Source organism: Cheilinus undulatus, linkage group 16, assembly GCF_018320785.1.
Source record: "Cheilinus undulatus linkage group 16, ASM1832078v1, whole genome shotgun sequence".
Classification (NCBI taxonomy): Eukaryota; Metazoa; Chordata; class Actinopteri; order Labriformes; family Labridae; genus Cheilinus; species Cheilinus undulatus.
Genome location: NC_054880.1, coordinates 7907623 through 7920694, shown reverse-complemented (window position 1 = coordinate 7920694; position 13072 = coordinate 7907623). Strand labels below are relative to the sequence as shown.

Sequence of the window (13072 nt, the reverse complement as noted above, 5' to 3'; positions counted from 1 at the left end):
TACGGTACTCACAACCAAACCGAAACGGCAGCTTTGGCAGAAGACAAGTGAGAAAGGAGAGTGAAGGAAGAGAGTAAAAGGAGAGCGAGCCAGAGTGGTGTTTTGTTTTCAAAAAATAGTTTTAGCGGCATTTGTGCGTGTCTGTCATGTGCAATAACAATGTAACTTGAGAATGTTGAGAAGGCATTTTTCCACCTTTATTTGCACTAATTGTCGGCTATGTATATAGTTATCTTTTGCACTGTGTTTTGCACACCCAGAGTCCTAGACTCAAAAAATGACTGGTGGTTGTTCTAAACATGTATAGGTTCACATTTCAAATGTCAAATCAAAACTTCATGAGCAATAACAACATTTCTTCTCATAAAAGCCATGAGAAACAAATCTGTTTTTGTGTTTTTCTTCTTTTAAACTGCTGACAATTCCATATAATGTGCAATAATCATTAACCAGATGTTGAAAGTCAAGTTCAAGTACTCCTGGGAAAAGGGACCAAAGCTGTCAGACTTAGGGCATTTCCTGACTATTTTACAGCTATAATAACAAAATATGTCCAAATCGCCATTTTTAGCCTCAGTAGGTAAAGGGTTAAAAGGCAAATAACTGAGATACAAAGACAAAATCATAAGTTTTAAAGGTGAAAACATGAGAAAAAATGAAAAATTATGAGTTAAAGACAAAATTAAAAATCATGAGTTGACAAGGTCAAAATATGAAAAAAGTCTAAATGAGATGCAAAATTGAAAAAATCTGAAATGAAAACAAATTAATTTCTGTTTTTCATTTTCCTGAATTTTTATTTCATTATTTTGTGAATTAAAAAGGATATTTTAAATCATAAAGGTTAAATTTAAAGTTTGAAGGAAAATTGACAGCATTCTGATCATAAAAATATGAAATGATCTTGCTGGCCAGGTATAACTGTACCATGGGCTGGATTTGGCTCCAGCCCCTTGAGTTTGACACCCCTGGCATTAAAGGAATGGCTGTTTTTGAAAATAAAAATATGCTCCTAACAATGAGCTGTGTGAAAAGGAAGAAACATCTTACATTTTTAGAGAAGGCCTAGATAAAGAATGTATTACGATAGAAATTCTAGAAATGTGTCTGTTTTGTTTGAAACTAAAACTGTCACTAAGAATTTCTATTCTGTTTTTTCTTTCTTTTTTTTTTTTTTTGTTTATTTTGTTTTTTTAAGCATCTGCATTGCAGCTATGGGTTGAAATAAAAACAACTATTGTTTATTTATTGATTATTTATTGATTTTCTCTGATCTGTTGAAAACATAAGGTGACTGTTATTCAAGCCCAAAGTCTATCACAAAGTGGAGAACCTCACTTCATTGTTGATTTTGAACAGCTGAGCCATTCAGGAGTGCTCCCAATCATGGTACTATCAGCTGTTACCTGCTAACCTACTTACCTGTGGAATGTTCCAGGTGGTTTTTGGAGCATTATACAACTCTACCAGTCTATAAGTTTGAAAATTAGATAGTTTGTATTTATGCTTTACTCAGTTTAACATCGGCTGGATACTGCAAATTATTTGGTGCTTACCAAGATTTAAAAACTTAGATTAAGAAATGTTAGATAATTTATCTTGAACTAAAAGTTAATGTCTTACTTTAAGTGTTTAACGTTAAAGTATAATCTTAAATCAAGCATGATCATTTTTTTTAATTAGTCAGGAAGTCCTTGGACTAAGTAAATAACTCTTAAAATAAGCTCAGTCTCATCAAAATAGATCTTGTTTTAAGATTCAGGAGCAAACTCAAGCTGCTTGGTTTAAGAATCACAGAAAAAGCATCAACTAGTCCATGGTGTACCCCGCCTTGTTTGCTTGCTATTCCATGTTTTTCTGTTATTTGCTTCAATCACTCACTGGGTTGATCTTAGGTCTAATTTTTACTTTACAGAGGTGTGAAGTCTGAAAGATACTTCAATTGAAAGATGGTGATGTAGAACTGAGATGGTTGAAAGATAACAGAGCATCATTTTAATTTGTATTTTTCCTTTTTTCTTTTGGATTGTCTTGTCTTCCCTTGGAATTAAGACATATTTTTTAAATGTCTTTGTTTGAGCCATAAAAAGGTCTTGAATGTTGTCAAACTTATTTGAGAATGTGCAGCAATCCTGACTCATTGTTGATTGTGCTGAGAGTTTAATAAATGGTGACAGTTATCATACTTGCCATACTGGTTGTGATTTCAGTAGAAACATTAAATGTGTGGTCTAAAAATATGGACTGGTTTTAAGTTTTATGGTTTAGTTTTAACATGGATTTAGACTGGGGCTGCACAGTGGTGCAGGGGTTAACGCTGTTGCCTCCCAGCAAGAAGGTCCCTGGTTCACTACCCAGTCAGGGCCTTTCTGTGTGGAATTTGCATGTTCTCCCCGTACATGTGTGGGTTCTCTCTGGGTACTCCAAGTTCCTCCCACCACCAAAAACATTCTCATTAGATTGAAATATTAGAAATATATTTGCTTATATTGAGTGTATTTCACTTATTTTCAGGCAGCAGGAAGCTCAAGTTTTAAGCAATCTCATCTTAAAACCAGCATTTTCTTTTATTTCAACCCTTTTGAAGGGTTCTGCTGACTTACTTATTTCTAGATTTAACAGTCTTATTTCAAGAAATCTTATCAAGTCAAAGTATCTCACTGCACTGGCAGATAATTTCACTTGATTTGAGAAGACACAGACTGGAATCAAGTTGTTTTTTTTTTTCTTAAATCTAGACAGATCATTTTTGCAGTGGACAAAAGCACTGACTTCTATTTTATTCATATTTGACACAGTGTCCCAACTTTTTTGGAACTAGGGTTTGTACACTACTTACTGTTATGTCTTTAGGATGACTGGAGAATTATCCTTTCTTTTATTTCGATTCGGAGTATTCACTTTGTTCAAAATAAGATAATTTTTCAAAAATCAATGCCCATTGAATTTCCACTTTTGCATCATAAAAGTGTCCTTTTTTTAAGCACAACACAGAAAGATGAGATGTGGATTTTCAACAATATGAAATGATAAATGAAGATTTATTGTTGCTCTCAGCTTTATTTTATGTTTTTTTAATTTAAATTGTCTTGTAAAATAAGTAGGTTATTTGAACTGAACACATTTGAATCACCTTTATCTGGCAGACTCAAACAGGGTCAAGAAAATGGACGTATGTTTCCTGTCTTGCATCAAACGAGTACATCTGTGTATTCTCCCTCTGACATATTATTCTGATAAAAGAAAAAAACATGAATACATGGAGTCAGACTTTGAGAAAGGCAGAAACAAGAAGGTGTGTAGTCATCAAGTGGTGGCTGTTTATCTGAGGTTTAAGTTCTGTTTAAGTTGTTGAAAGCTGCTCTAAAGCACTCAGATAAAACAAATAAATAACAGAAAGGAGATTATCAAAGCCTTTTTAGACTGAGTGCTTCATGTTTGATGGGGACTATTTTGCGGGTGGCACCGTTTTACAAGGGTATGTTGTTGTGACACAGGAATGTCTCTGTTTGAGGAAGTAGTAAAGAATGAACACACCCATTGGCACACTGCAAAAAAGTAGAACTCGTCGGATTAGTTCACAGCAGCTCTTCAAACATGAGATGACTCATAACAACAAAATGAAGACTTTCTTTGCTTTGCTCCTTCTCTGTCATTGTTCATGTGCAGGTAAAATCACAAATCCCTATGTCCTGTCTTCTCAGTGCTTGAATTATCAGCTCATGAGTAATTTACAATTTAATATTATTAATTTAATTGATTAATTTTATTTAATATTATTGTATCCTAGTGTTACATGATAGGTGGACAGTATTTTCCTTGTTATGTTCATGCCAGTGAAGCATATAGAACATTCTGTTCTCATGCAAACTGTCATTTCTATTTTCACTTTCACTTTTGAGCTCCATTTGATCTTGTGCTCTGTTTCCTTTTAAAATAAAGATTGCAATTGACTTATACCTTCACTCATGGAGAGGCTAAACTTCTGGAACGTATCTGCTCAGATAAGTAGTTTAGTCAACTAAATTGTCTTAGATCTCAGCGGGTCAGGGTCAAAGGTGTTTTATCAAATGTGCTTTAATATTTCACCAGTCTCCCTCAGGGCTTCGTCCTTACACCACCCATCTGCTTTATACACACATGAGTGCAGGAGTCAAAGAGCAGACATACCGTTACGTCTGCTGATGATTCAGTGATTGTGTCACTTGTACTAAATAAACAGGACACCAGTAACAGCCCTGAGGTGAATGATTTTATTAACTGGTGTGTGCTTGTCTCTGAGTATTAACATTCCAGAAACCAGGGAACTTAGTCCAATCATTGCCACACCTACCCAATCCTCCTCAGGACCAACACAACCAGTCAGCACAGCTTTCCTTTAATTGCATGGTTTAGTTTTTTTCTACTGTGACATTATAATGTCAGCCAGTTATTGCACTGCTATCAATGCTCATTTGTGCTACAACTGTTGATAAATAATACTGTACACTGTAAAAAACCATCCTGCTCCAGTATTCTTGGTCATTACATTGCAATATATAAGTATAGTTTTTTATGAATTCAAAATATTTTAATATATTAATAATATTCTATTTAAGATATTTTCATAATTAAAATATTTTTTTACATTTGAGATATTTTAATATTAAAGAAAATTATTATATTGAAGATGTTTTATATGTAAGATATTTTATATATTCAAGATATTTTATATTTAAGATATTTTTATATTCAAGATATATTTTTTACATTTGAGATATTTTTAGATTGAAGTTTTTATTATATGATATTTTATTTTAAGTTTTTTATTTAAGATATTTTTTATATTTAAGATATTTTTTAAATTTCAAGATATTTCTCAGTGTACAATATTTTTTATATTTAAGAAATTATAATATTAAGGGTGAAGATATTTATTTATCAATAAAATGATTATACTAATGACATTTTTTTAATTTGAGATATTTTTATATTTCAAGATATTTCATATTTAAGATATTTTTCATATTTAAAATACTTTTTATATTTGAATATATTTAGATTGGAGTCCTCCTGTGGAAAATTAAAATGATTGGACATGATTTAGAAAGGCACACACCTCTCTACAGAAAGCCTCACAGCTGACAATGATATCAGAGCAAAAACCAAGCCACAGTGAGGGTTCACCCTGACCATCTTATATTTTACCATGAACAGAGCAGCGATGATCACTCAGCTGAGTAACAGATCCATGTACAATCATTGCACCTGTTATGAGATAACATTAGTTAGTTAAATACTTCAGTCTTGGTATGCAATTATATTGATATTTGATTGGTTGCAGAACATTGGGCCAATTACTTTTCTTTTTGGGTAATGTTTTGCACAGTTTTTATGATAATATAAACTGGTAATGTGCCTTGAAAAGGGCATCTTTTTGGCTTTGGCTTTTTGTATCCATCCATCCACAGACAGACAGAAGATAGGATTGTCTGTCTGTGCCTGTAAAATAATGCACAATGAAACTTAAAAACTAAAAGTTATCTCTCTCTTGCAGTGAAACACTCCCTGGAATATTTCCTTACAACATCTTATGGACTCCCAGACTTTCCAGAGTTTGTGGCTATTGTGAAGGTTGATGGAGTTGAGATTGGATACTGTGACAGCCAAATAAAGACAGCAAAATCTAAATATGACTGGACAAGAGAACTCATCAGGGACAATCCAGACCACCTGGAGTGGTATTCTGAAAGGTGCTTGAGACATCAGTACTCCTTCAGAGGTTACATTGAAAACATCATGCAGCGCTTAAACGAAAGTGGAGGTACTGTATGTACGTTTATATTCATTAGCAGTTCTTAATGTTCATTACCAAGTGCCCTGTGATCAGTTTGATAGGTAGCATGGTGTGACTGCCAGTGTCAGAGTTGTGTCTACATGCATACTGTGTGTACTCTAGAGGGAGATAAATGGCTACAGACAAGTCAAACCTACTTGCCTTTTCTGTTACCTTTGTGTGGCTGCTTCAGTTGGGTTGTGAAACCACTTATGCCGACGATATGCCGCTGTATTTTTCATCAGACCAAATAACCTCAACAATCTTGCCCCCTTTGCCTCAGTTTCTGACTGGATGTCACGAAACATACACAATCTCATCCCAGATAAACTGAGATACTCATAATCAGTGTTCCAGTCATTGTAAATCAGTGAAATCATCTGCACCTGGGCCTTTTATACCCTACATAGGCCACATGGTGGTGTGTCACAAAGAAGTGTCCCCAGTTTGGTCAATTCCTGTTCGTATCACTCTGAGAACTAAGGTTACAATGTAAGCTTGTGGTTTTAAATTACTTTGCTGAGAGGAAATGCATGTGATTTCTCAGAGCTGTGCTTTTTCACACTTGCTTGTTTGCCTTTGGAGCCCCTACGAATTTTACTTAAGAGCCCTTAACGACCAAAATGGCTCGTTTCATAAGTGAGACTATTAAAGTATTATACATTCATATTTTTGAAAAATGTTAATGTTTTTTTGACCAACTCCCCCTCTACTCATAAAAATTGAATAACCATATCTTTCAAGGAAATGTGACCCTTTAAGTGCCAGGTTCTGTTACTATGGTCCCTGTGTCTTAGATGGGAAAAACTGAAAACGTGTCAAACGTAAAACAAATGTGACACATAAGCCTTTAACAACCATAATGGCTCATTTAAAAAATTAAATAAATTACAAAAATATTCCACATTTATGTTTTTAAACTTTTTTGATTAATCTTTTCAGAGGAATGCTGGACTCTTGCTACAGCTTGCAGACAGTGAGGCTTTCCATCGACAGATAAGGAAGTCACTTTAGTCTACCATGACAAACTCAGTTGTATCTTGGAATGCCTATCAACAAGAGTCGTTGGGCTCTTGACTCCTGGTTTCCTTTCTCAATCTTTTCTAAAGTTTGGGGACTCGCGCACTGTGTCAGGATCTCATGAGTGTCTTTGTCATGGGGCAGTCTTTACTGGTCATTTGATATCTGTGTCAGCATTTCCAAACACAAGGGTCTATGGATCAGTGTGTCTCTTTAAGATGTCCTCTCATCTGTAGCCACACATGTGGGAATGCCACTTTCCCTGTCCCTCTGTCTCTCTCAGGTGTGCACATTCTACAGAAGATGAGTGGCTGTGAGTGGGATGATGAGACTGGAGAGACTGCTGGTTTTAACCAGTATGGTTATGATGGAGAAGACTTCATAGCAATGGACATGGAGACACTGACGTGGATTGCTCCAAACCCTAAGGCGTTCATGACTAAAGCCAGATGGGATGCAGAAAAAGCTAGATTACAACACAATAAAAACCACTTCATCTACATGTGCCCCAGCTTGCTGAAAAAGTATTTACAGTATGGAAGCAGCTCTCTGCAGAGAAGAGGTACAATTACACAACCAGATGTACAGATGCATTTTATGTCTGTCAGAGATGATGAACTATAGCCAAAGAAGATGAAACTATAAAAACACAGACATTATTGTTTCTTTGAGTAAACTTTTCCTTTTCTGTTTCCCTCGTCCAGTCCGTCCCTCAGTGTCTCTCCTCCAGAAGTCTCCCTCCTCTCTGGTCAGCTGCTTCGCCACAGGTTTCTACCCTGACAGAGCTGTGATGTTCTGGAGGAAAGATGGAGAGGAGCTTCATGAGGGCGTGGACCACGGAGAAATCCTCCCCAACCATGATGAAACCTTCCAGATGAGTGTTGAGCTGGACGTTTCATCTGTGAAACCTGAAGACCGGAGGAGGTACGAGTGTGTGTTTCAGCTCTCTGGTGTGAAGGGGGACATCGTCACCAGACTGGATAAATTAGTGATCAGAAGCAATGGTAAGACTGGTATCAGGGTTAAATCTGGTCAGCTGTGACATTACCAACAAAGAGCTCAATCTTATAGCTCAGCCAAAGACTGAATATAGCCTTTCTGACATCACCAAGCAACAGCCTATGGTGCTGAAAAAAATTAACAAATGTGACAAAAAAACACAATTACTTAAGTGTCAACTCAACACTGGCTCCAATACTTAGGAGACCCTATTGGTCCCATGTTAAAATGCCTCTGTTTAAAGCAGAAAGAGGCTACATGTGTTAACAGCCCAGTTAAGAAAAAAGCATTCTGGAGGGAATGATAGGAACACTGATTAACCTAGTGACTGGACCTTCCAGAAGCAGGTGTCTTTATAGTACAATCACCTGAGACACAGTGGCACAAGTGTCCAGGTTGGGTCCTTGGGCAATGTCCTTAGCTCCAGGAACACCAGTCCCAAATCTAAGTCTCGTTGGATAAAAGTGTCCACTAAATAACATTGTAACTGTGAGACTACTTGCACCATTTGGCTGGACCTCTGTTGAATAAGGTCAGTCATTTCATAGCCAGAGAATATTTATGAAGTTGCTTGTTTTACATTATATATTTTGATTTAATTGACATAGTTTTGAAGAAATCTGTTTTCTCCCCTTCCTGTTTTATTACTCTTTTGGTAAACACTGGATTCTGTTTTTATTGGTCAATTCTGCAATTCTGTGACCGGGGCCCTAGTTATGTGAGTAATTGAAAACTGAAATTGCATCCCTTCTCAGAATAAATTCAAAGTATGGTGGTTCTGTTTTGATTTCAGACCCTCCTTTTGAGTTTCCTGTTGCTCTTGTTGCTGGAGTTGCTTCGGCACTGCTGTTCGTTTCAGTCTGCATCGCTGGACTCTGCCTCGCCATTAAGAAAAACAATGGTGAGAAACTCATCCATTAAGCAAGTAATGATTTCACAATACAGACTTTAAAAACCCTTACAACCAGCATATTATTTGTTGTTTTTTTCAAAATTAAGTCATTTTGCACACATGCTAGGGAAACTTTACTTTTCTCCTTTCTTTTTTTCAGCATTTTGAATTGTGATGTTAAATAATTTCATTTTGTAATTTCTTATTTGTATTACAGGATTCCTGCCTGCTAATCGTAAGTAACAATCTGCTTTGCATGCAGCCTTTACCATGCATGGTGCTGGTACTAGTATAGGTTGAATGTAATGTAGGTTTTCAGTACTGTTAAAAGAAAATTGTGTTACAAGATTACTGCCAATAAAAGTAACTTATCTTGGTGCATACTGGGAAAAGATCATGTTCTACCGTTGTACAATCAAATTCAACTTTATTGCTTCTTGGTACACAAATCGGCATCATCAATGAAAACAAGATAACAGAAGCTTTTAAATGTACCTCTTAGGTCAAAGTTGTTCATGTCCCTTTCGCCTAAACATAACGGGATATTTCAAGAGAGTAAATTTCACCCTCTGTTTCATCTCCCTAGCTGAACAAGCTAGCTCCACATGCACTCTGACACAGCTGGAGATTGACACAGCAGCAGGTGTGCAGACAAGTACAAGAGAAACAGAAGCTGTGCATGTGCTTCAGAGATTTCTTTCTTTTTTGGCAGACAAAGATAAAGTTTCTGTAACTGTAATTTAGTAACTGATTACTTTGATGAAAAGTAAGAACTGGTACCCCACAGACTGCTTAAAATGTGGTAAAGTTTCTAATTGCTTAAAGTAATCTGAATACTCAGACAGACAGCTTTGTAATTTTGTTTGTTTCCTACACAGGGGTATAGTCTTCACCAGAAGAGGAAACTAGACTCCAGTGAGTGAGGAGTCGGTATGATTTCCAAGACTTGGACAAACTATTGACTGAGAGCTCAGTGCAAAAACTACTATCTGCCTGGGCAGGAAAAGCCTTTCTTCAGGCCATAACAGTGAAAACAAAAAGTCAAGTTCAAGAAGTGGAATAATGAGCCAGTGATAACTCTGGTCATTTGTGAACTACGCCCTGATGTCAGTGTTCAGTGCAGCACATTTGTGCAGGAAATGTAAAGTCTGTAGCCTAATATACTCAAATTAACTAACATTTCAAACATGAAGGCGCTGAATGACAGCAGCATATATTTTCCAGTGTATTCTTATTTTAAACTCCATACATAAAAAGGCAATGCAGTGCAATTCTTGTTTTGCATTTCCTTTAAGTTTTCTTAGCACAGTTCAGACCAAAGACTAATGCAACAAGACTGTTTCAGACTACAGCTGACAGCTGTCTGAGTTAGATAAACTCATGCTGTGAATTATGCTGTGAATTTATCACATCTCTTTTTCTACTTTTCACATTGAAATCTTAGCCTGATAAACACTCCAGTCCTCTGCACCAGATGCTTTAAACAAGCAAAATAAGCACTATACCTGTTCAAAATCAGCATGTTATCCAATGTGATCATTTTTCATTGATTATATATTCAGAAATCAGTTCAGGATGTTTAATTTATTCATCTCTGTAAAGCTAGGGTCAGATTATATTTATTGTTCTCACTCACAGGTATGATTTCAGTGAACAGAATACAAGTGTGTTTCAGTAATTTTCCACTAGATGGAATTAACAGCTTTAGAGAAAAGTCCTTATGTTCTTATGTTCTTGGTGCATCTGTGCCAGAAAGCAGCAGTTTATAATACACTGAGATAATGAAGGAAACGGTATTAATTCAGTCAAATATTTTATCTTGTTTTTCTCTTATTTATTTCAAGTTTGCTGTTGTTTTTCTTAGTTCACTGTATTTGCTGTAATAATGTCTTTCTTTTCCAGGCAGTTACTATCAATACTATGTAGAAAAATGTCTGGCAACATCAGTTCTTTTTGGAGTCTACAGCTTGAAATACTTATTATCATTATTATTATCATTATTATTATTATTATTATTATTATTATTATTATTATTATTATTATTACTATTACTTGGACTTTTCCTTATAAAACAGTGTAAAATCCTCATTTTCTGTTCTACTGTTAACTTTGAACCTGAACTAGCTAAGGCTTCATGCTTTTGGTCCAGTTGAGTTTTCCAGCTAATTAACAGGGGGTGGGGGGTGTATTACTCATTACCAGTAGCAGCTACTGTGAGTCTGACAGTTTGGGAAGAAACTTCAGTGTTACCTTACACCGTGTTTGTGCTTGTCCTCCAAATGGTCCAAAAACACAGCATTCAATTTAATATGGGTAAACCTGGGTAGGAGTTTTGACTCATTTGACCCTGATGTCTAAGTCAGTTGAAGTTTTTTGGGTGATAAATGTTGCTCTGTTATTTGGAGGCCATGTATCCACAAAGTTAGCAAAAACTGGTGAAGTGTTTTTTGTGAGCTGTCTTACAAAGTGTCCCTTGTGTCATGTTTTATCCTGTTTTTGTATAGTCATGGATGAAAGCATTGGCCCCCCTGGAATTTTTCCAGAAAATACACAATTTCTCCCAGAAATTGTTGCAATCAACAAATGTTTTTGGTATACATGTGTTTATTGCCTTTATGTGCATTGGAAAAACACAAAAAATCCAAAGAAAAAAGACAAAATTGACATAATTTTACACAAAACTCAAAAAATGGGCCGGACAAAATTATTGGCACCCTCAACTTAATATTTGGTTGCACACCCTTGGAAAAAAAATGAAACCAACTGAAACCAATCGCTTCCTATAACCATCAACAAGCTTCTCACACCTCTCAGCAGGAATTTTGGACCACTCCTCTTTTGCAAACTGCTCCAGGTCTCTCAGATTTGAAGGGTGCTTCTTTTAACAGCAGTTTTGAGATCCCTTCATAGGTGTTCAATGGGATTTAGATCCGGACTCATTGCTGGCCACTTCAGAACTCTCCAGCGCTTTGTCTCCAATCATTTCTTGGTGCTTTTTGAGGTCTGTTTGGGGTCATTGTCCTGCTGGAACACCCATGACCTCAAACCCAGCTTTCTGACACTAGGCCCTACATTGCAGCCCAAAATCTTTTGATAGTCTCCAGATTTCATGATTCCTTTCAAACAGTCAAGGCACCCAGTGCCAGAGGCAGCAAAACAACCCCAAAACATCCTTGAACCTCCACCATGTTTGACTGTAGGTACTGTGTTCTTTTCTTTGTAGGCCTCATTCTGTTTTCTGTGAACAGTAGAATGACGTGCTTTTCCAAAAAGCTCTACCTTAGTCTCGTCTGTCCACAAAATGTTCTCCCAGAAGGATTGAGGCTTACTCAGGTACATTTTTGCAAACTCCAGTCTGGCTTTTTAATGTCTCTTTGTCAGCAGTGGGGTTCTCCTCGGTCTCTCGCCATAGCACTTCATCTCATTCAGATTACGATGTATGGTCCGAGCTGACACTTTTGCACCCTGAGTCTGCAGGACAGCCTGAATTTGTGTGGAAGTTGACTGAGGATGTTTATCCACCATTCCAACTATCCTGCGTTGCATTCTTTTGTCAATTTTTTTCTTCCATCCACGTCCAGGGAGATTAGCCACAGCTCCATGGTTATAAACTTCTTGATTATATTACACACAGTGGACAAAGGAATTTCAAGATCTCTGGAGATGGTCTTGAAACCTTGAGACTGTTCATATTTTTCCACAATTTTGCTTCTTAAGTCCTCAGACAGTTCTCGGCTCCTCTTTCTCTTCTCCATGCTTGGTGTGACGCACACAGGCACACAACACAAAGGTTGAGTCAACTTTTAGACATTCTAACTGGCGTCAGGTGTGATTTCTAGATTGCCAACACCTGTTACTGCCACAGGTGAGTTTAAATGAGCATCACATGCTTGAAATAAAATGATTTACCCACAGTTTTAAAAGGGTGCCAACAATTTTGTCCAGCCCATTTTTTGAGTTTTGTGTAAAATTATGTCAATTTTGTCTTTTTTCTTCTGATTTTTTGTTTTTCCAATGTACATAAAGGAAATAAACGTGTGGATACCAAAAACATTTGTAATTGCAACACTTTCTGGGAGAAATTGTGTATTTTCTGGAAAAATTCCAGGGGGGCCAATGTTTTCGTCCATGACTATAAGTATCCAAGGATAAGGAGGAAGTTAAGCTATTGTGTTGATTTCAGCATCTTTACACATGGAACCATGCCAAGTTGTCAAAGGAGTTCAATAAACCTTTAAACTCTTCATCGTGTATCTGACCACACTGGGAACAGGTTCTGCTACCTGTATCCTGTTTGTGCATGTTTTAATCCATTTTTGCAATTTTTTACACAATTTCTGCATCAC

General features: G+C 36.5%; 1 protein-coding gene across 2 annotated transcripts; it reads left to right on the top strand.

Moving 5' to 3' along the window:
* The first annotated feature begins 3552 nt into the window (after positions 1-3552).
* LOC121524556 (major histocompatibility complex class I-related gene protein-like) lies at positions 3553-11244 on the top strand. 2 transcript variants are annotated; one of them, XR_005993130.1, is made up of 7 exons: positions 3553-3669; positions 5537-5803; positions 7119-7397; positions 7540-7759; positions 8628-8735; positions 8944-8961; positions 9605-11244. XR_005993130.1 is itself a non-coding variant. In XM_041810001.1 (7 exons), the coding sequence occupies exons 1-7, from the start codon at positions 3603-3605 to the stop codon at positions 9610-9612; spliced, it is 1047 nt and encodes a 348-aa protein (XP_041665935.1). In that variant the 5' UTR covers positions 3553-3602; the 3' UTR covers positions 9613-11244. The 2 variants fall into 2 exon arrangements, 1 of the variants encoding a protein (XP_041665935.1); XM_041810001.1 differs by having other exon boundaries at positions 7540-7839.
* The last annotated feature ends 1828 nt before the right edge of the window (positions 11245-13072 follow it).

Coding starts and splice junctions, on each gene's coding strand:
- LOC121524556 (XM_041810001.1), top strand. CDS start 3,603: ATGACTCATAACAACAAAATGAAGACTTTCTTTGCTTTGCTCCTTCTC. Junction 3,670..5,536: donor CTGTCATTGTTCATGTGCAG/GTAAAATCACAA, acceptor TCTCTCTTGCAG/TGAAACACTCCCTGGAATAT. Junction 7,398..7,539: donor CAGCTCTCTGCAGAGAAGAG/GTACAATTACAC, acceptor TCCCTCGTCCAG/TCCGTCCCTCAGTGTCTCTC.